Here is a 22,500-nt window from a genome sequence, read left to right on the forward strand (position 1 = left end):
CAAGTGCACTTGTCAAGGAAAAGCTTGACAAGTTCTTCACTCACCAGCAATTAAAACTTGTCATGCAATTAAAATACAATCGCGTGATAACCATAGGACGTCGGCATCAAATTCTAAATCCGTGGGCGACTGGAAAGTAGAAAGTTACTTCCTCTGATGGCTTGTTGGGTAATTCTTGTTCTCTTGTTAATGTTTGCCGTCTTTTCGGCGACTGTAGGGCGATTTGCACCACCTAAATATTCCGTCTGCCACAGCAAGGATTTTGGTTACGATGGAACAGTATGCGTGTGTTCAGATCAACTGGGATGTGACTCGTTCAGTGACGGTTCTCCTTTGTCTGATGGAGAATATGCAGTTTACACGAGCTCTAAAGCTGGTGACCGTTTTAATTTGAAGACTGGAAGTACGAGGAAAGTACCGGATGGAATTGTATTACCAGCTGCAGAGGTCAATTTAATTGTAAATCGGACAGACGTTTTTCAAACAATGCTTGGATTCGGAGGAGCATTTACGGGTAGGCTCAGGGGTAACTATAAACTATAAAGAGAGTTTTTTCCACCTAATCGGGAGAATATTAGTCACGATTTGTTTGCAGGATACCCTTTCACTTCTAACTACTATTGTTTTCATTTAGAAGAACAAGTCAAACTATAGTAGACGCTATTCTCGTTCAGTGACGCGCAAGTGGGGTGTTCTATAGTTATTTATAGAATAACCCAAGTTATTCACGGATTTTGATTGGTTCTTGCCTATGATCTATTAGAGGACAAACGCACGATTGACGTCACCGTCAGCTTTTATGCAAATAAAGTTTAATTCTTCATTATATAAAACAAATAGATTCCATGGAGCCATGGGTCTGTTCAGTAATAGATCACAGAAGACGTCAAAATGTGGTAAGAACATCAGTGACACACTCGGCTATCGCCTCTTGTGCCACTTTTTTGTTCTTACCACATTTTGACGTCATCTGTGATCTATTACTGAACAGACGCACGGCAACATGGAATCAATTTGTTAATCTGATATCCAACGCGCGCTCCTGGAATAATTGTTAAATATTCTTCGTCCCGACAAGAGCATTATTTACCTGATTTGTTTGTAAGTCATGTGGCAGTGCTATGATTTTTTCTGGTTCTTTAATAATACAAATATGGATGCACTTGTAAGGAAGTGGGAACCTAAAATTAGGATTTGGGTGTTAGAAACAGGTAATCAAGGATTGGGAATCAAGATACAATCACCAAACCCTAAATTGACTACATGTAGTAGAGACAAAAAAACAAGAATTTGAAAGCTCAGAAGCAGCCTCTCGGATTTTTCTGGGTTTTATGGCAGACTCTGTGTAATCACAAGGTCCATAATCTCTCCTCTTCCCCCTTGTCTTTGTTACCTAAATCTCAATAAACAAAAGCCTGCAGAATTAATTAATTTTAGCTAGTGTTTGTCTCTGACTCATGATATATAGCTTTTGTTTAAGATGTTTTGACTAACTCTTTAAGCTTTCATCAGTTGTAAGAGCCATTGATGTTAGTATGCATGATTTAAAGTTGAGAAATGAAACATTGCACAAGCAGCATGCATGTGCGTTACTATAAAGAATGGTTCCAGTATGTTTCATTTCTCAAGGTGCAATGCGACTGTGAGAAGGACAGGAACACAGTTGCTTGGTCACAGGTGAAAGGACAACTGAAAAGTTAGAGTCCTAGGTAGGATTCGAACCTACAACCTCCTTAACACTGTTCAGATGTCCATCCATTCTAGGCTACTTTGAACTCCCAGGGAGCTACATGTAAGTTGTTTATCTTGGTCCTGAATGGACAATTTAGCCCAAGCAACTAGTTTCCCATCCTTCTCACAGGTACAATTTACACCGTAAACATCAATAGTTGAATTTGAAAATTTGTAGGCCCATGGATTGTAGAGTCCACTGAAGGAGAGTAAAAAACACTGACTCCTAGTCCATGTACTACCCTGACAGACTACCCAAACGGACTACCCCCAAAATACTATAATATTGTTAAGTGAGTTTTATTAGTCGTAAGCAGCGTCACAATGAGTGGTAAGCCTAAACATCCATTTTAAACAGCATTGGTCAACAGTATGTAAGCACCCATTTAAGAAGGTTAGCTTTCAATAATTGTTTTGATGACCAATTACTTGATGTAAGTGAAGTGTACTATTGCAACAGTTGCTTAGACTTAAATACATGTACTGTTGACCAATGCTGTTTAAAATGGATGTTTAGGCTTAGCACTAATTGTGACAATGCTTACAACCAATAGTACTCACTTCAAATAGTATTTTAGGGGCAGTCCGTCGGGGTAGTCCATGGACTAGAGGTCAGTGATTTGTACTCTCCCATCTGCTGACCAGCAGGACACATTCTCCATTCAGAACCAAGATAAACAACCTACTGTAGCTGCCCAGGAGTTCAAGTAGCTCAGCAGCTACTGAGCATCCAACCGGTGTCACAGAGGTTGTAGCTTTGAATCCTGTCTTCTCAAATCATTAATAATTCATAAGTTAATAAGCCAATTGCATTGCCCCATTCTGGTCACATGGACAAGTTTGAAACCCAATGAAACACTCCTTGTTGATTCACTTTATGAATTTCAAACATGTGTGGTTTGAAATCAATTAATTTAGAAAACAAGTACAAAATCACTCTTAATTATAATTGGCATGTTCACAAATCATGACTAAACCATGACTGAGACAAACAACATTGCTTAATATCCATGGACTTTAAACTTTTACATTGCAACCCTCCAAGTTGAAATCACAAAATGAAAATGATCCATTCTAACATGGCAACTGATGCTTGCTCACAGCTCCCACCTTCCTCCGAGCAGCAATGAGGTGTACAAAAAAATTATTTGACTAGCAACTAAGCAACTAGTTTACCAAATTATCTTACATATGTTCTGATGCATTTCAGATGCTGCTGGATTGAACATTTTGAACATCAGTGTTACTTTACAAGAAAAACTCATTTCATCATATTTCTCTCAAGATGGCATTGAGTACTCAATTGGACGAATTCCTATGGCAAGCTGTGATTTTTCCACCTATCCCTACTCATACGATGACCATAAAGGGGATTTTCAAATGCTGAATTTTAGCTTGACCCACGAGGATTTACGTCTCAAAATTCCCATGATGTTGATTGCTATGAACATGAGCAAGCGGGACATAAAATTCTTTGGAAGTCCTTGGGCAGCTCCTGCTTGGATGAAGACCAATGGAAAAATGCAGGGAGCTGGAACATTGAAGGGAGTAGCTGGCGACAAATATCATAAGGCCTGGGCATTGTATTTTGCCAAGTTCCTTAAGGCTTATGAGGATAAGGGAGTCAAGATCTGGGGACTCACTGTGCAAAATGAGCCATCAACTGGGTTTTTAGAAGGGTTTGTGATTATTACTGAATTTGCCCTTGTTTCATTTAAAAGGAGCTGAAGGTAGCATCCAGCTCCTAAATGCCTGAACACAGAAATGGGTTCATCAACTGAGTTGATATGGTAAATTGACCATGGTAAAGAAATCCAAAAGCTGACATTTTCAGTGTTGGCCCTAATTGCTCTGGCAAAAAGGCTAATGCCTGACACGACAGCTTTTAAAATTCTTTACAGTGGTGAACTTACCAGTAAGATCAGCTCAGTTGACAAAACCATTTTTGTTTTCAGTTCCCCACCAATGCAGTACCACAGTTTTTTTAGAAACTAAATGCCTGTGTCTATTTTAAGTGTTTGGTCCATTTAACTTTCTAATCCAGATGATGTGGGTTCAATTCTCACCCTGGTCAACATTTTCTCTGTCCTTGTGTAGACCCATTTTCATTACTTGGGCTACCGTAGCTCTCAGATGGATTGCATGGGAATAAAGATAGCAATTTAAGTTACACTCTTACAGATATATTATTTTGAGTGGTTGACTTCTGGTAAAGAGGTGACCTGTATGTTTATGACAGCACAAATTACATTACCTTTTCAGCCCTCTTACAGAGCCCGCCACCCCCTATCCCCTTTCTGACTTATTTCCCGCAGAGACATTGATGTGAACACTGTAACATAAACAATATCTTTTAAATTAGGATGTTAAAGGCCATTATGAGCAAATCAATCAATCAATCAATCAATCAATCAAGTGTGTTGAATGCTTGCATCCCTTTCTGCATGAATACACCTTATTAGTTCCGTGATCCAGTTCTGTCTTCATTATCATGTTAGGGGAGCAAGCCTTGTGCAGCAGTGAGGGCCTTTGTCTTTAGCTAAAGCTTTCTCTGGGTACTTCAGTTTCAGTTGTTAACCAAAAATGAACATTTAATTGATTTATTTTAATGTTGTTGTAGACTATTTCGGATCTAATGCATAACAACACGGATTTAACAGAAGATTTAATCAACACGCCATGTGCTTCGTTTCATAACACAACTGCGCATGTCTTGCTACAATATAGGTCCGCAACGTATGCTACAGTTGTGTGAACAGATTTGACTATTTTACAGTCTCCTCAATTAGAACAGCACTTGTGCTCAGCTAGATAATAATTATTATTAGGAACTAATTATATTATATGTCAACATCATCCTTATAGATATGCCTTCCAGTGCATGGGTTTTACTGCAGAGACGGAAGGGGACTTTGTAAACAAGGACTTAGGACCAACCTTGGCAAAGTTTGGCTATTCAGGTGTCAAGCTCATGATGTTGGATGATGCTCGTTTGTTTGTACATCCGTGGGCGGATACAATGCTTAGTGATCCCCAGACAGCCAAATACATATCTGGTATTGCATTACACTGGTACAATGAAGAATTAGCACCCCCTGATGTACTGACACAAGCACATGAGAAGTATGTTGTCACCAGCTAGTTTTTATTTGTAATTATAGTTGACCAAGATATTGTGATTGTGGTTCCAAAGTTGTATAGTTTTTTGTGTGGGATACCACTACCTGTGGTATCCCACACTATTGCTATCAAGTCTGTAAACTGCTAACTAGGCTGACCATTACCTAAAGCTGTTCGACTGAGATCAAAGTATCATCGATTCAAAAGTGGTCAGCCAATTGACGACATTTGGCTGGATACATCGAGACCGACCATCACCGGAAACTGTAGGACTGAGGACAGAGTTTAATCGCTTGAAAAGTGGTCAGACAATTGACGACATGTCTGACATATACAGTCGCAATGCAAAAGAAAGATAAGCTACATTTTGAACTTATCAAACGAGACGCTCATAGAAAGCAGTGGAACCGGAATGATCATATTTCCTTGAATCATGTTTCATACCACAAGATTGGGCAGAATTTCCGACTATCTGATATTTCAGAGCACGTTGTAAGATTTCTTTGGCAGCGTAGGAGGAAACATTGTTTACCTTTTTGCAACAATGTTTGTAACATTAACTAACAGCGCTTATGCTAATCCAAACAAAAAAGAAGTTTTTGAGCTCATTTCACATTGTGTGTGCTGATCAGCAATTTGCATATTTAATGTTCATCTAACCTTGCAAGAAAATTCTAAAGTATTTGGTATCAACGATACTGCCTCACTGTCTGTCATTAACAATGAACTCGCCGAAGTTAAAATCCAAAGCCAAAATTGAAAGCACATAATATCATGATGTTCCCTCAGTGATTCATTTTGCCCTGCGTTTTGCGTATTTTACGCATTACATTCATTAAATACCCATTGGTTTCTGTCGAGCGCGTCGCGAGTACGCATACCATAGTTATTCGGTTATAAGGTGTACTCGGTTATAAGACGCACCCCAAACTTACCAGTTTAATCAAGCTAAGTTCTCAAACTGAAAATTACGCGAAAATACTCGGTTATAAGACCCACCAAAAAATTTAGAGTTATCAAAAGGATGTGATGAATTTGAGAACAATTATCCTTACACAATTAATAACTGCGAACTCTTTTTGTTAACATAAACAGAGTGAAAAAAGCACGCATTTAATGATATACGTAAAAACAAAAGCTAAAAGTTCACACTTGAAATGATAAACATACAACGCATACACGTTTATTTGAACCTTCCGACTTAATAAATAGTCAGAGTTCAGACTTCAAGCGAAAGTGAACAGCGCAAAAACTCCCACAGAAAGTCATTGAAAGGTGTTCGACAGCTGAATATCAACACGCCACCAAGGATGCAAATTTCAGTGCACAAGAAAGCCTAGATGAACGAAGAAGGTATGTTTTATCTCTGCACTGTTTGTTCAGAGAAGAAACTTTTCATGCGAGTGACAAACACGATTCTTGGAATATTTGAAACAAGGTTCGAACGATTGTATTGTTGTCACGGGTATCACCTTACTGAGCACGTGCTCTTAAGGACGTATGCAAATTTCCGTGTGTTTGCTTTTCTCTTGAAGTCATTTAGTGTTCTAAAGGTCTCTAAAAGCACTATTCTTTTTTAATAGACAACTAGTGTCCTTTTCTTGTGTTGTTTAAACTGCAAGTTCTTCTCAAATTGACTTCCTGAATATTACAGTGATTAGACACTAAATGACAGTTTTATTTGTTCTGTTTTACAGTTGCAATTTCTTTACAAGTTTAAACACAGGCAACTGAATTTTAATTAATACCTATACCAAGAGAAAAGACAAAAAATCCTCTACCTATGATATCTATAAATATACACTATATGTATATTCATAGATAGGTAGAGGCCTTTTTTTCTTTCCTCTTTATATAGGTATTTATTGATTAAAATTCAGATGTCTGTGGTTTAAAAAACATCAATTGCATGATTGAAAAAATAAAACTACAACTTGTCTTGGTTACAATTTTGACCCATCGCATTTGAGTTGTGACCCATTGATTTCTGCCTGAGGGGTACACTGTACCCATTAACACAATTTTCAAAATGAATCACTGTTCCCTACATCTGAGCAAATAGTTGGTTGAATTATGCACGGTTCGTGGAATTTTCTTTGAAATTCAAAGTCTAGTCTTGTTGGCTCTAATGTGATTTTAGTGATTTTTCCTCTCATCCGTGGTTCAAATAATGACCTCACATTGATGTTAATTGTTGCTATCACTTCCCTGCAGCAATCATGTGAAGTATAAATTACCATATCATTACTTATGTACATTTTCAGCCTCATTTATTCATAGCTATCATTCATCTACTCGACGAGTTCTTAGCTTTGTATTGTGGTGCCCCACGCATGAAGCCTAAAAGGCTACCTTTTTTTTTGGTTTAGTATCATGGGAAGCCCATGTAACCACAGCTTAATGCATGGTTATAGACATACAGAAGAACTGAAACATTTGCCTCATCTTACTGTGTTTACTACCGGTTGTACCTATTCCACGGAAAAATTGTCCTTTCCTTAAATTGCTTCATATTTCAAGTATTTCATGTATTATAATTATAATAATAATTATTATTGTTATTATTACTATTATTATTATTATTATTATTATTATTATCATTATTAAATTTGCATTGTTTTTCTTATTTGTAATGAACATCATTGATTAGGGGGAGAAAGAACAATGTAGAGTCAGTTGTCTTGTTCCAGTGAACAAAATCATGGCAAGGTGAGACCTTGTATCACCAGCTGTCCATCCAGTTGCCTGCCACTGTTCTTCCTGATCTCATCCATTTGGCTAGAGTGATTTAGCGTTCAGTGAGGAAGCCGGTGAACAGGATAATTTTGGGAGATGTTTGCTTCTATTTGCTCTTCAATGATACACAGTTAAAAGCTAAGGGATTAGGAAACAAGAGCTTTCATAGATTGAGAGATCAACCCTAAAATTGCTTGCTTCCGAGGGGTTCTCTCCTTGTGCAAAAGTCTCTGTAGCAAATCATTAACAGCTTGCAAGCAGGTTGTCTGTGAGGTGAGGGAAGTATGGTTCTGGTCGGGGACTTTTAGAATAAGGAAACATGGCCAAATTGGTCTGTTGTGTAAGAGACAAAATACCTCAGGGAACAAGGGATCATGGGAGATTTTTCAGAATCAAAAAAGCAGGGTACAGGTTAGTACCAATACCTGAGGTAATGATGTTTTAAAAAAGATGTAGGACCCACCCCCTGTGTGATCCTAAGAATTATGGCTCTTATCGTGTTATCACATTGGGATGATAGGCTAAAAAGAACTAGGTACTTATTTTCATGCTGTTAACATCTCTCTCTCTATCATCTCTGTTGCATTTCTCTCACAAACAATCTCCCCACTCCCCCCTTCCCTCAGTGAAAGTTTACTTGCTAAGGATATCTGTTGCATTTTCAGGGGGGAAGTGGAAGGGGGTAGGGGTTGCTGTTTGATTTCACCTAAATTAGCAAAAGTTATTCCAAAAACGTCTGTATGGAATAGTAGGTAGGAGGTGGGCAGATCGCAGTTAATAATCTCTCTACATTCCAAGGCTACCTGTCACTTTTATATGGTTGATTGTTTTGTTTTAGATTTCCTACTCACTTCCTGCTAAACACTGAAGCTTGTACAGGCTGGACAGGCCCACCCTCTGAAAGAGGAGTTCACCTTGGGGAATGGTCGAGAGGAAATAAATACAGTCACAGCATCATTGAGGTAAAACCATACACTGAGCAACTGGTGGTGCACAGATGATTTAGTATGGGTAATCACATGGGGCTGAGTAAAATGTAGGATTAACATCATGCAGATTTTCAAGAGTTGCAGAGATTGCTTGACTTGCGAAGGCTAAAGAGTTTATCTACCATGACAAGCTTGACAATATTAAAATGCTTATTGGCTTATTGGGCCTCAACCTACCTGATACTGATAGCAAACGCTGTAATTAGTTGCTAAAATAAATAAACTTCATGTTGCCAATGCTTTCGTTCAGTAACAGATCAAAGAAGATCTGAATATATGGTAAAAAACTAGTGATATACTCAGCACCATGTGTCTTCTGCTCTTACTACATTTTGACCTCATAGCTGCTCCATTACTAAAAAGATTTGTGGCGACACGTGATGCATTTTCTGGAGCACAGTAATAGTTCGGTGGTGAGTGCAATCACCCCCCTTGGGGGGAAGTCTGTTATACTGGTGGCTCGTTTTGCTCGGCAGTGGATGGCAAATGAGCCAAACGAACTGGCTTGTTAGTAGAATCTCTAGCTAGATGTGGCCCAGACTTCTGTAGTTTAGCCCTACAACCCTGGATAAAATATCTTGGGAACTTTCTGAATGTTTCCCGGATTCCAATCAACATTGAAAGGGGGGAGGCAGGGGGGCTGTGTGATAGATGGTCTTTATTTTACACCATTTTAGCTCAAGTGTCCCAAGACTTTTGTCCAGGATTGTAAGTTCAATTCCTGGACTGGGCGAAAATGTGGATTGAGTTTGTTCAAGTTCTTTATTTTGGTTTGAGAGGTCTTTGTCCAGGTACTCTGGTTTTCCTCATCCGAATTCAATTCAAAACTAGGTAATATTGAGAGGACTTGGGCTCCATGACATATGCCTGATACTGCCTAAATAAAGACATACAATTTTTTTATATACATTTCTTTCGTAATTGAATGCAGAATTTATCACACTGGTCAACCGGCTGGGTGGACTGGAATCTAGCACTGAACATGGAGGGCGGGCCAAACTGGGTAAATAATATAGTGGACTCACCGATCATAGTTGACGCTGAGAACCAAGCATTTTACAAACAGGTAAAGGATATAATGATATCTGCTTAGGATTGGATTTAACGTGTATTTTATTCTTTCTCAAAATGGCCGTGTGAGAACCGCTGTTACTTCCTGACAATGGCGCATCGGATTTGTTTTCGTTCAAGAGAATCTTTTTTTGTCCTCGGAGGTTCCCGGATAAAAGAGGACGTCAAACATTTAAGCCTTCAATTAAGGGTCTGTTTTATCGTTTAAAATGCGTACAGGCTTGCATTTACCAAACATTATTGGGTCCAGAAGAGTCTCAGTACTCAGTACTCTACTGGTTATGCATATAGTACGAGGAGTAATGTAGCTGACCTGACTCTTACGCTGGCTGTTACTTGACAATTATTCCATGAGTGCGCATTGGATGTGAGATGGCAACGCGCCGAGTTTCCTATATTCAACCTCATATCCCAAAAGGCGGGAATAGAATAATAGCTTTGGTGAATTTAATTCAACTCTGGACTGAAATAACACAGTTTCGATTTTACAAAACGGCCGGAGCAATCAGTTTTCATGTAAGGTTATACGGTACAAGAGAATGAAGAGATGACAACCGAGGTTGATTGAGTTAGAGTGACTTTCGTATGACCTTGAAAATGTGTTCGCAATTTTTTTCACGGACCAATGTTTAAATGTTTTCCATTTTTGTTTACGTTCTGTTTTTCAAGGTCATATGAAATTCGCTCTAACCAGAACGTTAAAAACGCAACATCCGTGATTCAAAATCTAATTGTTAGTATTCCACTGTTAACTACTAGTTACCGTTTTTGTTGTTTGATCTTTCGCTTTTGTTTTGCACGCCAAAAACATTGTAACCTACCAAAGCTGCTTCATGACTCCATTGTCAGCTAGATCCCACTCCTTGCCTTGACACTTTCTCGACACAGCACCGTGAGCAATGATTTTCTTTCTCAGCTTACCCTAGAATTCGAATCTCCTTCCTATACGGCAATTTTTTACTGTTCATTTATTCTCTCCCTCTTTTCTTTCGCAGCCGATGTTCTATCATCTTGGGCATTTCAGCAAGTTTGTTCCTCCTGGATCTCAGAGAATCTCTGTTACTTCTTCTAAAGGCAATTCGTTGGAGTTCATCGGTTTTCTGACGCCACAATCAAACAAAGTTTTGGTGATTCTGAACACTTCAGCGAAGAATGTATCTATCAGTATTAGCGACAAAGAAGCCGGAATAATATCGGATGCTATTCCCGCATATTCCATTCAAACTTACATTTGGTGAAAAAAATGGAAAGTGAAATTCAAGTTTGAAGTTTTCGGTCAGTTTCCCAGTTTTATCGCCCGTAGAAGAAAAGGACTCTAAAAATGTTTTATGCGTAGTAACATTCCTTGATACAATTTTGTTGGTGAGTGATTTAACAGCAGAATTCCGACTTGGATTTAAAGAAGCGCCAAGGGACTTAGAAATTTACTGTATTTTTTCTAATTCGTTGTACCGAGCCTCTATCTCACACAGTTTAGAAACATTTCCATCAAAAAAACCGAAAAGAAACAACACAAGCAATACAAACGAAAATTAGTAGGAAAGAAATGAATGCAAAAGAACTTTTTAAAATTGTTATATAAAAAACTTAAGTGTTGTCTAAGACAATTGTTTCCACCATAGTTAACAGACAGGAATGGTTATGAAACCCGACAGATTTCTTTGTTGTAGGTTTTTGTTCTCTTTTTTGGCCTTGACCGTGCGCAAAACACAATAGTTGTTTACTCCGTACTGAGGAACTAACCAATAGAAACGTATTGGTTACGTAATTCATGCATAGTGTATGAGCGCAAAACAAAAGATTGTACACGGTCGTGGACTTTCCTACCTAAATCTTGGCATCTTTGTTTGCTCCTTTGATGTTTGCCGAGCTTCAAAACCACTCCCCTCTATTAAATATGTTTCCACTGTCCTCTTGTTAATCTGCCGTCAAGAACCTTTGTGATTTGTTTCCTGTGTTCTACAATAACAGTCAATATAGCTATTTTTGAGAACACGTAATCATTGTTCTCCACCTTACAGATGGAGATAGCAATGCCACTCTGAGGCTTAATTCAACAATGGTTTCTCACGCAGTTGATCCAAAAATAATTTAATTGACGTTAGCCTGTTTTTACAATGTGTGCATCAAACTTAATACCAACTTTATTCATTTAATTCAATGAACGGGAAAGATACCAGAGGTTATCCCTATCGAGGGTATCCGCCTGCAGCATGATGTAATTGACTGAGAGTCGATTTTGATGAGGGAGGAAAGCCGGAGTACCCGGAGAAAAACCCTCGGAGTCAGATTGAGATCGACTGAAACTCATCCCACATACGACTCGAAGCCAGGGTTGAACCCGGGTCACAGAGGTAGGAGGCGTAGGTGATAACCGCTAAACCACCCTGACTTGATTAAAAGATAAAAACGGCGCAGGCTTTTCAGCATGAAAACAATACTGGCCTTTATTAGAGCTCTCTCTCAAATGATTGAAGTTCAAAATAAAAATTTTTTAACTCTTGTTCTTAGGCCACCGTAGCTTGATTAAGAGAATAACACAAACAGGGGTGATAAACATTGTATTCCAACGCATTTTTATAAAACTTGACGTTTCGTATGCTAGTCAACACACATTTTCAAAAGTGACCGTTAGAATTTTTGAAAACTATATATATATCGTAAACATTAGGGGTCTGGAACCTAGACTGAGAAAAATGATCTGCATGTAATAGTTGAAACAGCAATAACTTCTCACTACTAATATTGACATTAAGGGAAGGCTTTAGCTCTTGAATGAACAAAGTCTTTTTAATTTTGCAGTGAAAGTCAGTTTTTCCGGAAGCTAAAATGTCAAAGTGATCCCATTTAATGTCGTGGCCAGTGGTTTTTACATGATCAGCAATGGCTGATGAATGGTCACTTTTAGCTAGGGCCTTGAAATTTTAACTTGAAATTTCGATCCTATCTGCCAGGATCGTGGAACGGTCAATCAAGATTTAACTTGAATGTTGGATCTGGCTCGAAAAATCAACCAATCGGAGGCAAAACCGCACACTTTATATGAAATTTTGATGAAACATTTTCAAGCCAGTTTTCCATTTCCGTTTCTACTGTTTGTGTCTTGCAAGCAGCTATTTAAAAAAGCCAATAAGATTTATCCATTTTTCGGATTTTGACGCATGCCAATCATTTTTGGCAGTTGAACGTTCCTCTTGACTCCAACTGGTTTCGCTTCCCGTGCGCCTGATTACCTCATAGGTATAATAAATGTCTCTATCACTATCCTCTTTTTCGTAGTCCTTACTGTAAGTTACGGATCCTCGTTTTTTTTCCCCTTGATTTTAACACTCGGTCCGTAACTTACAGTACGGACCTCGAACTTGCTTAGTAAGAACATAGTTAGTAGAGGGGTTAGGGTTATCCATTTTGTTGATTCCAAGTTGTCGTGTTAACGTTTAGAGCAGAAAGGGGGCAATTTAGGAAGTTCAATCTCATTTCTATAGCTATTTTAAGGAAATATACGCTCTCCTCCCCCTCCCCCTCCCCTGTCCTATTTCTCGTTTCCAAGTTGTCGCGTCCAAGGGAGTCAGCGAGAAATAGGACAGAAAAAAAAATAGGAGTTAGCGAGAAATAGGACAGGGGAGGAGGGGGAGGAGAGCGTACATTACCTTAGAATAGCTATAGAAATGAGATTGAACTTCTAAATTGCCCCCTCCCCAACCAAGTATCTCCCTCAATTGAAGGATTATTCTTAATTGTCACTTTCTTCCAAGTGAAGTATTATCCTTCATTTTGGACACTGAAAGCTTGATAGGGATCATGGAAAATGAACATATAGGGATCATGGGAAATGAAAGACAACCACTATTCAGCAATGATTTTACATATATATACTAATTAGTTTTGGTAAATAATCGGCACATTTTCCAGGTAGTTGATCTTTGGTGGTTAAGTGGATAAAAACAGTTCCTTCAAAGTGGGTGCTCCGGATTTAAATCCTGTCCAGAGGCTGCTTTTACTTTTTTTCTTTTTTATTTGCTACCACAAGTCCTGGGAAAGAGTGATCAAAATGGAGGATAATACTTTATTTGAGGAAGAGATCGTGTTGCCCTCCACCTGCTTTAAACGTGAACGCGACAGCTCTGAAGCGACAAAGTGGAAGCGAGAACTTGGAAGCGATAACGTGTGACTCTTATTGGCTTTCGTACTCATACTGTACATCGTTAACGAGATGGGATGATCAGTTAGATTTTTAAGTTATTGCTTCGTTGCAGTAAGCGTCCTCGTTTCTTAAACTCTCTCCTAACCTCCCACCGAGCGCGCTAGGGCGCTGCTGAGGAATATTGACCCGTGGTACCTAGCCCTTTTTTTTTCTCATTTGCATTACAATGTAATTTAGCATGTATGTGAGGCAATTTCGGGCTATTTTGTAGTTTTAACCCGAAATAGCCTCGCATCCACGTTCGATTACATTGTAATGCAAATGAGAAAGACTAACCGTGAAATTAACGAATTGATGTCAGTTTTTCATGCGTCTGTCCTGTTATTGATCTTGAATTGCGTCATAACATTGTCAGAGTAGCTGTGGATCCACGAGGCGATAATTAAGTCAAAACACGAGAAGAAAGCGAGACAAAAATGCGAGAAACTTCAATCTGACGCGAGCAATATCTCGTCTATCGCATAAATTATAAATTTATGTGTCTGTCAGTGTCTGTACGTCCGCTTATTATATACTCGACAAAATATCTTGTTTCTCATTGGCCAATGGCGAATACATAAATAAGTTATAGAGTGCAAGTGCAATACGGATGTTGCTATGGAAACACCGGGGAAGCGCCAAATTTGAACTCCAAAGTGAAAAAAAATGTCTGACAGTCGGTTTGCTTTGTCAAACCAAAACATCGTTGAGCAACTTAAAGAAAATGCGAAAAACAAAAACACGTCGAAAGCTACACAGACCTGGTTGAATGTCTGGCAAACATGGGCGACTGAAAGGAAACTAAACCCAAAACTGGAAGAATAGTAGCGCGTTTGAGTAATTTTGTTGAGAATATAATAAATAAAAAATCGTATGAACCTGCTGTTGCATTTCGTGATTTATGGGCACGAGTGATGTTTTGAAAGTTATCAAATTGCACTCGCCTACGGATCGTGCAATTTTGAGAACTTTCAAAACATCACTCGTGCCCATACAGCCGCAGCTACACGAGCGGTTTTTTGCTCGCGCTGATGATACGATTTTTTCAAACTTTGTCGCGTCGCCTGCGCGAGATGAAGATCACACGTGTAGCCACCCTTGAACTGGCGACGCGACAGGTGAAAAAATCGCAAGAAAAAAGTCGCGAGAGTTGAAACTTTTCCGACAAAATCGCAGAGATAGTTGCCCGTGTAGCCACCTTTCGACTTTTTGCCCGTGCTTGCAACGCGAGTAAAGAGTATTTAGCCAATGAAATTAAAGTAGGAATGTCTGTTTATAGTTCCCAGGTCTCTCGAAGTATGCGATTCGCTCGGCCTTCAATTTGTCGCCAAAATTTATCACAAGTGTAGCCACCATGGCGCGCAGGCGACGCGACAAAATCTGAAAAAAATCGCATCACCGGCGCGAGACAAAAATCGCTTGTGTAGCCGCGGCTTAAATCACGAAATATGCATGAGCAAGTTGACAATAAAAATTAGCGCCAATGATTAGCCAATGAGCGCCCGCAATTTCGCAATCTACAGACCAGCGACCAGTCCAGCAAGTTTTGCAATTTTTCCTTGACAAAAGCTACTGTATCATGCAAGCTTTTGAACAAGTGCACTTGTCAAGGAAAAGCTTGGCAAGTTCTTCACTCACCAGCAATTAAAACTTGTCATGCAATATTTTAAAATTCCATCGCGTGATCGCGTGATAACCATAGGACATTGGCATCAAATTCTAAATCCGTGGGCGACTGGAAAGTAGAAGGTTACTTCCTCTGATGGCTTGTTGGGTAGTTCTTGTTCTCTTGTTTGTCGTCTTTTCGGCGACTGTAGGGCGATTTGCACCACCTAAATATTCCGTCTGCCACAGCAAGGATTTTGGTTACGATGGAACAGTATGCGTGTGTTCAGATCAACTGGGATGTGACTCGTTCAGTGACGGTTCTCCTTTGTCTGATGAGGAATATGCAGTTTACACGAGCTCTAAAGCTGGTGACCGTTTTAGCTTGAAGACTGGAAGTACGAGGAAAGTACCGGATGGAATTGTATTACCTGCTGCAGAGGTCAATTTAATTGTAAATCGGACAGACGTTTTTCAAACAATGCTTGGATTCGGAGGAGCATTTACAGGTAGGCTTGGGGGTAACTATAAACTATATATAAAGATAGTTTTTTTCACCTTATCGAGAGAATATTAGTCACGATTTGTTTGCAGGATACCCTTTCACTTCTAACTACTATTGTTTTCATTTAGAAGAAGTCAAAGTACAATAGATGCTATTCTCGTTCAGTGACGCGCAAGTGGGGTGTTCTATAGTTATTTATTTACCTGAATTGTTTGTAAGTCATGTGGCAGTGCTATGATTTTTTCTGGTTCTTTAATAATACAAATATGGATGCACTTGTAAGAAAGTGGGAACCTAAAATTAGGATTTAGGTGTTAGAAACAGGTAATCAGGAATAGATAGACTATTGATCGAGTTACGAGTTGAGTTGAGTTTGAGTTGAGTTTGAGTTAAGATTGAGTTAATATTGAGTCACGGTTTTTGGCATTTTTGGCACTTAAATCTAATAAATATTAAGTAGAAGTCACTGAGAAGACCATGAAAGACCGTTTTCGTGAAGTGCACAGGTGTATATTTGTGAAATGGTTTTAAACGTACTAACTGATCAAAACAATCTTGAAATTTCATGCACGGTAGTATTCTTGTTTAATTAACACTTTACCAGTTTCAGCACTTGGACTCCTTCGATTTGACTACTGCCTGTTTTGCTGTTATGTGGTCTCATCGATCACTGAGTAGTCCCTTCAGAAGATTATTCCAAGCCGACTACATGGCTGATGAAAAGACCAGACCACAACACCGTACTCTTTTCGACTAGTCTGTGCGATCTTTAATGTCCCATAGTTTATAAACGTTGAAGGTTGTGAGACGGAACCTGCGATTTATAGTCCTTATTCGCGAAGACTTGAAAGTCTAACCATTTGCGGATGTTATTACAAAGGCAGCACTTTCTCCTCAATTATTTTAAGACCCTGAGTGTTGCGGGTCCGGCCGGAGTCGAACTCACGATCCCCTGCATAACAAACTGATCCACCGGCGCGCGGTTGTTCCTTTTAGCGATCAAGTCTATTCGACACAGAAAAGATGTCTTCTTGTAAGGCTAAGGATGGGATTTACTGTTAAGCCAGCTAATAGCCCTGGCGGCTAAACGATGAAACGTACTGTTTGTCGTCCAGCAGCGTGGTTTTCATGATCGGCTACCACACAAAACGTTATCGAACTAGTGAGCTGCAGGAGTGTTTATGTAAAATATAGAATCCGGAACCTGGAACGCTTTTTTTTCCCTTACTGATCCTAGCCTTTGAACAGAAGTTCCTTTGTCAGTTCTCGTTTGTGTACTTGCAAAAACAAAAGAAACCGTACAAGAAAAACCAAAATTAATTAACAAGGAAATAAATAAAGAATGAGAAATAACTGTAAACTGCTTTATGAAACATGATTTAAAGCGGTGCAAGTTTTAAGATGGTAAAAGTATAGACAGAAAGAAATGTCTATCGTGATTTGGTCAGATCATAGACATACTTTCAATTTCAATACTCTGATTTCAAAACTTGTAAGTAGACCTTTTTTTAACCGGTTGAATAGCGATCCAGAAAGACAATTTTTATTATTAACAATTAAAGATCACCACTTCGAACCCTTGCCGACGACTCGACATTCCATTGCGTGAGAACCAGAACCTGGAGTGCCCAAAGATCCCAAGTCTTATTATGCAAATATATCCTTCAACGCGGAGAAAACAGTTTTCGAGGTGACTTGTACTGAATATTTATTACTTTTAATTCCGAAAAACGCCAAAAACTGTAACTCAATCTTAACTCAAACTTAACTCACACTTAACTCAAACTCAACTCAAACTCAACTCAACTCGTAACTCGATAAATAGCCGATCCCCCCAAGAGAATACAATCACCTAACCCTAAATTGACTATTCTGGGTTTTATGGCAGACTCTGTGTAATCACAAGGGCCATAACCTCTCCTCTCCCCCCATGTCTTTGTTACCTAAATATCAATAAACAAAAGCCTGCAGAATTAATTAATTTTAGCTAGTGTTTGTCTCTGACTCATGATATATAGTTGTTGTTTAAGATGTTTCAACTAACTCTTTAAGCCTTCATCAGTAATAAGAGTGATTGATGTTAGTACGCATGTGTTATGATATCTAGAATTTTCTAGAGTTTCCTTACCTTTTCTTGTTGTTCCAGAACGTTCTAGAAACGAACTTGTCAATTTCTATAATTAAGTTAATGGTCACGAGTTGTCCAGAAGTTTCGGATTTACGCGAGCGAGCTCAAGTTATAAGTGAGAAGTTCTAGCTAACGTTGTTGTTGTTATTGGATCGAAATTGTACCTACTGGTTACTGCCTGTACGTGTTCTCATGGTAAACGTCTCAACTGGAGTGATTAAATCTGTTGTAGTTGTTGCGTGATCTGATCGTCTCTCTTAGCCTTGAAAACAACCGACGAAAACAAAACTTGGTGTCAGAAGTTTTGAATACAATTCACGACCTCTGGATACGTTTAAGTCATGACCGAGCTGTGGACTAGTGGACAAGCGTCCAGCACTATGGCTGCTCCTCCAGTGTTCGCTTCTTCTTTGCCGCTAGCCAAACCACCAGATACTCTCAACCTTAGAGGACAGATCGCGTCGAGGCGATAATTGGTTACATTTTAAGAGAGCTTGGCAAATCTATGAAAAGGCAACTGGGATCAGTAAACAAGAGGGTCCAGTGCGTGTTGCTCATTTTCTTAACGTTGTAGGCAAAGAAGGTGTTCAGATGTTTGATACGTTTACTTTTGACGAAGATGGTCATGAAAGCGTTGACAACATAGACCATGTACTAGCGAAATTCGAGTCTCGGTGTTTGCCACAACGCAACGAAACTTATGAAAGGTACCTTTTCAATAAAAGGGAGCAAGAACTTGGAGAAAGTGTTGATCAGTACTGTACAGCACTGATGCGTCTCTCCGAACACTGTGGCTTCGGGAACCTCAGAGACAGCTTGATTAGAGATCGCCTCATCCTTGGAGTTAAGAATGATCGTGCTAGCAAGAAACTACTTGAACAGAAAGATCTTACTTTGGACAAAGCCTTGGATATCCTTCGAACAGGAGAACTAACTGACATACCTGCATCAGAAATCTCAACTGAAGAGCCCAATGTCAATCGCGTAGGAATCTCCTAAGAACGCTACTGAAGGCAAAATTTCACGTAGACCCACCCTAAACCGGAAGCAGTCGTTTCCCGGAAACCCAAAGAAAAAGGGCCTGGTAATAATACTAGCACACCTACTGCTAAGAATCGTGAATGCAAGTTCTGTGGTACTGTCCATGAGATGAAAGAATCTTCATGCCCTGCTGTGGGGAAGAAATGCAATAAATGTGGCAGAGATGGACACTTTGCAGAGAAATGTGCGTCCAGTTTAGTCAATCATGTGGAAGATTGTGAGATTTACAGTCACAAGGCCACCTTCAAGTCAGCCTATGTGACAGTCCTCATGAACAACAAGGCCGATGTACAACTACAGATTGATACAGGTGCTTCGTGTAACGTTCTACCAAAACGTGATTACATTAGAGTGACTGGCGACAATCAGTGTAATAATCTGGAAAAGTCGTACTCAAGGCTCGTCATGCACAACAAGTCTGTAGTCTGGCCGCTTGGACAAATCCGTCTCCTTACCGAAAGAAAAGGAAGAAAGTATGGAGTCCTTTACCACGTTGTGGAGAAAGATTTGACACCACTTCTTTGCAGAACCACGTGCGAGAAGATGAATCTCGACGAAAAGACTGATGTCCCTTCAATTGTCAAAGGAGATCCTGTCCTATCTGAATTCACTGATGTTTTTAGTGGAGTTGGGTGTCTTGATGGAAACTACTCTATCCGAGTAGATGAAAGCTTTTCTCCGGTGGCGCATCCTCCTCGCAAAGTCCCTGTCCCACTAAGAGAAGCACTTAAGACAGAGTTAGACAACCTGGTGAAGGACGGCATCCTCGCCAAGGTAACAGAGCCCACAGCATGGGTCTCTAGCCTTGTCATAGTCAAGAAGCCCAATGGGAAAATTCGAGTATGTTTAGACCCTCGAGATCTTAACCGCGCAGTCAAACGATCACACTACCCCCTGCCAACCATCGAGGAAGTCTCAACTCGACTTAGTGGTGCAAAAGTCTTCTGTGTGTTAGATGCTAAGTGCGGATTCTGGCAAGTTAAACTAGATGAGAACAGCAGCTATCTGACGACCATGAACACACCGTCTGGTCGGTATCGCTGGCTTAGAATGCCTTTTGGTATAAATTCTGCACCTGAAGTATGGCAACAACGAATGCATGAGCTAGTTGAAGGACTAGCCGGTGTTTAAGTTATCACTGACGACTTCTTAGTCTGTGGTTTTGGAGATACCCCTGAAGCAGAATTGGCTAACCACGATCAGAATCTCAAAGCATTCCTTGTAACAGCAAGAGAAAGAAACCTCACTCTCAACAACGAGAAGTTGAAACTGCGACAGCTACAAGTTCCTTTCATAGGACACCTCCTTACAGCGCAAGGTCTACTGCCTGACCCATCAAAGGTACAAGCGATCGCTGACTATCCGGCGCCCACGAACCTTGCAGAGTTGAGAACCTTCTTAGGAATGGTCCAGTATCTAGCGAAATTCTGTCAACATCTGTCTACAGTTTCTCAGCCCCTGAGACAGCTGGAGAAAAAGGAAGTTGAATGGTGCTGGCAACAACCTCAAGAAGAATCATTCAACAAGATTCAAGAGCTTTTTACTAAAGCTCCACTTCTACAGTACTTTGACGTGAGTAAGAATGTTACTATACAGTGCGATGCCTCTCAGTACGGAATCGGCGCGGCGCTCCTTCAAGATGGACAGCCAGTACACTACGCAAATAGAGCTCTAACTATCACAGAGCAAAATTACGCGCAAATCGAGAAGGAACTCCTTGCTATCGTAGTCGCCTGCGAGCGTTTTGAACAGTACATTTATGGCAAACATGTCACTGTGGAAACAGATCACAAGCCGTTGATTGCAATCCAGAGGAAGCCTATCAACACAGCCTCAAAAAGACTACAGCGAATGATGCTCCGTTTGCAAAAATACGACTTGACATTCGTCTACAAGCCTGTCAAAGAGATGCACATTGCCGATGCTCTTTCTCGTGCCTTACCCAAGAGTTCAAAGACCCCGAACACTTCACCCTTCTGCAAGGATCTAGAAACTGTTAATTCTGTTGAGGATCTGCCAATATCTGCCGCAACACTTGCGAAGTTTCAAGCGGAAACAGGCAAAGATGAATCTCTACAAGTGTTGTCAAAGGTCATACGCGCCGGTTGGCCGACAACAACTGCCATGGTACGCACCAGAGTACAGCCATTTTTCAATTACCGAGAAGAGATGACACTCCATAATGGCCTGATCTTTAAAGGAACAAAGATCGTTGTCCCAGAGAGTCTCCACCGCTCCATGCTGGAGGAAACTCATAAGTCCCATCAAGGACTTCAAGCGTGTCTTCAAAGAGCAAAAGAAGTTTTCTTCTGGCCAGGAATGGCTGCACAGCTCAAGGAGCTGATCGATAATTGTTCTATATGCCGGAGTGTCAAGCCGGAAGAAGCTAGTGAACCTCTTCAACCTCACCTGGTCCCTGATAGACCTTGGCAGCGAGTTGCGACCGACTTATTTACTTTCGAGAACCGCAATTACCTTGTTCTTGTCGATTATTACAGCAACTTCATTGAGTTGGATCATCTCTCCGATACTTCCGCACAAGCTGTGATTTGTAAACTAAAGATGCATTTTGCGCGTCATGGGGTGCCTGATGCTGTTGTTTCAGACAATGGCCCACAGTATTCATCTTCAGAGTTTCGAAGATTTGCAACAGCATGGAAGTTCAAGCACGTCACTACCTCACCTCGGTACCCTCAAGCTAACGGGATGGCTGAAAGTGCCGTCAAAACATGCAAGTCGATAATGAAGAAAGCTTTACTGTCCAAGTCTGATCCGTATCTTGGTTTATTGGATCACCGCAACACCCCTACTGCCGCAGCGGGCATGTCACCCTGTCTACGTCTTTTTGGTCGCCAAACCAAGACACTACTTCCCTTCTCGGAATCTCTACTCAAGTGTAACAATTCGGTGAGCGATCTTCTCAAAAAGGATCGTGTTAAGCAAGCAAAGTACTTCGACCAGCATGCTAAGCAGCTTTCAGAATTTAACCCTGGGGATAGTACGTATGAAACTCCCTGGTGAAACTCAGTGGTCACAAGCAGTAGTTTCTAGTAAAATTGCACCTCGCAGCTATAGGGTCGAAGCGAATGATAATGTCTACAGGCGAAACCGCAAACAGTTGCGTCAGACAAGGGAAGAGTTACAAGAATCTTCGCTCGACATCGACGAAGACGAGAGTATGAGTGCACACAATGTGCCGGACCTGACCGAGTCCTTTCCTGTAACTTCACCTAATGCTGAAGTGAAGAAAGCCGAAATCACCACCAGACCTTCACCCTCCCCCGTATCAAGAAAACTGGAACAGAGTGCACGAACATCAGAGACAAGTGTGAGCACGCCTCAACCACCCTTAGTGAAAGAAACAAGGTCAAGATATGGACGCGTAATCAGG

The 22,500-nt window shown here is 40.3% G+C and overlaps 2 protein-coding genes across 2 annotated transcripts in view; both read left to right on the forward strand.

Moving 5' to 3' along the window:
- The window catches only part of LOC138019744 (lysosomal acid glucosylceramidase-like), a 12,209-nt gene extending 59 nt beyond the window's left edge, over positions 1 to 12,150 (forward strand). Inside the window, exons 1-6 of the mRNA XM_068866621.1 lie at positions 1 to 514; positions 2,942 to 3,410; positions 4,597 to 4,854; positions 8,426 to 8,549; positions 9,508 to 9,642; positions 10,643 to 12,150. The exon at positions 1 to 514 is cut by the window's left edge and continues 59 nt beyond it. Of these exons, the coding sequence (XP_068722722.1) occupies positions 157 to 514; positions 2,942 to 3,410; positions 4,597 to 4,854; positions 8,426 to 8,549; positions 9,508 to 9,642; positions 10,643 to 10,885 (1,587 nt within the window). The 5' untranslated portion in view covers positions 1 to 156 and the 3' untranslated portion in view covers positions 10,886 to 12,150. The remainder of the gene's footprint in view (positions 515 to 2,941; positions 3,411 to 4,596; positions 4,855 to 8,425; positions 8,550 to 9,507; positions 9,643 to 10,642) is intronic.
- A 3,244-nt stretch (positions 12,151 to 15,394) lies between these two features.
- Positions 15,395 to 22,500, forward strand: part of LOC138019752 (lysosomal acid glucosylceramidase-like) — an 18,737-nt gene continuing 11,631 nt past the window's right edge. Inside the window, exon 1 of the mRNA XM_068866631.1 lies at positions 15,395 to 15,944. Coding sequence (XP_068722732.1) covers positions 15,593 to 15,944 — 352 coding nt within the window. The 5' untranslated portion in view covers positions 15,395 to 15,592. The remainder of the gene's footprint in view (positions 15,945 to 22,500) is intronic.

The sequence above is a fragment of the Montipora capricornis genome, chromosome 2 (genome assembly GCF_036669925.1).
Source record: "Montipora capricornis isolate CH-2021 chromosome 2, ASM3666992v2, whole genome shotgun sequence".
Lineage (NCBI taxonomy): Eukaryota > Metazoa > Cnidaria > Anthozoa > Scleractinia > Acroporidae > Montipora > Montipora capricornis.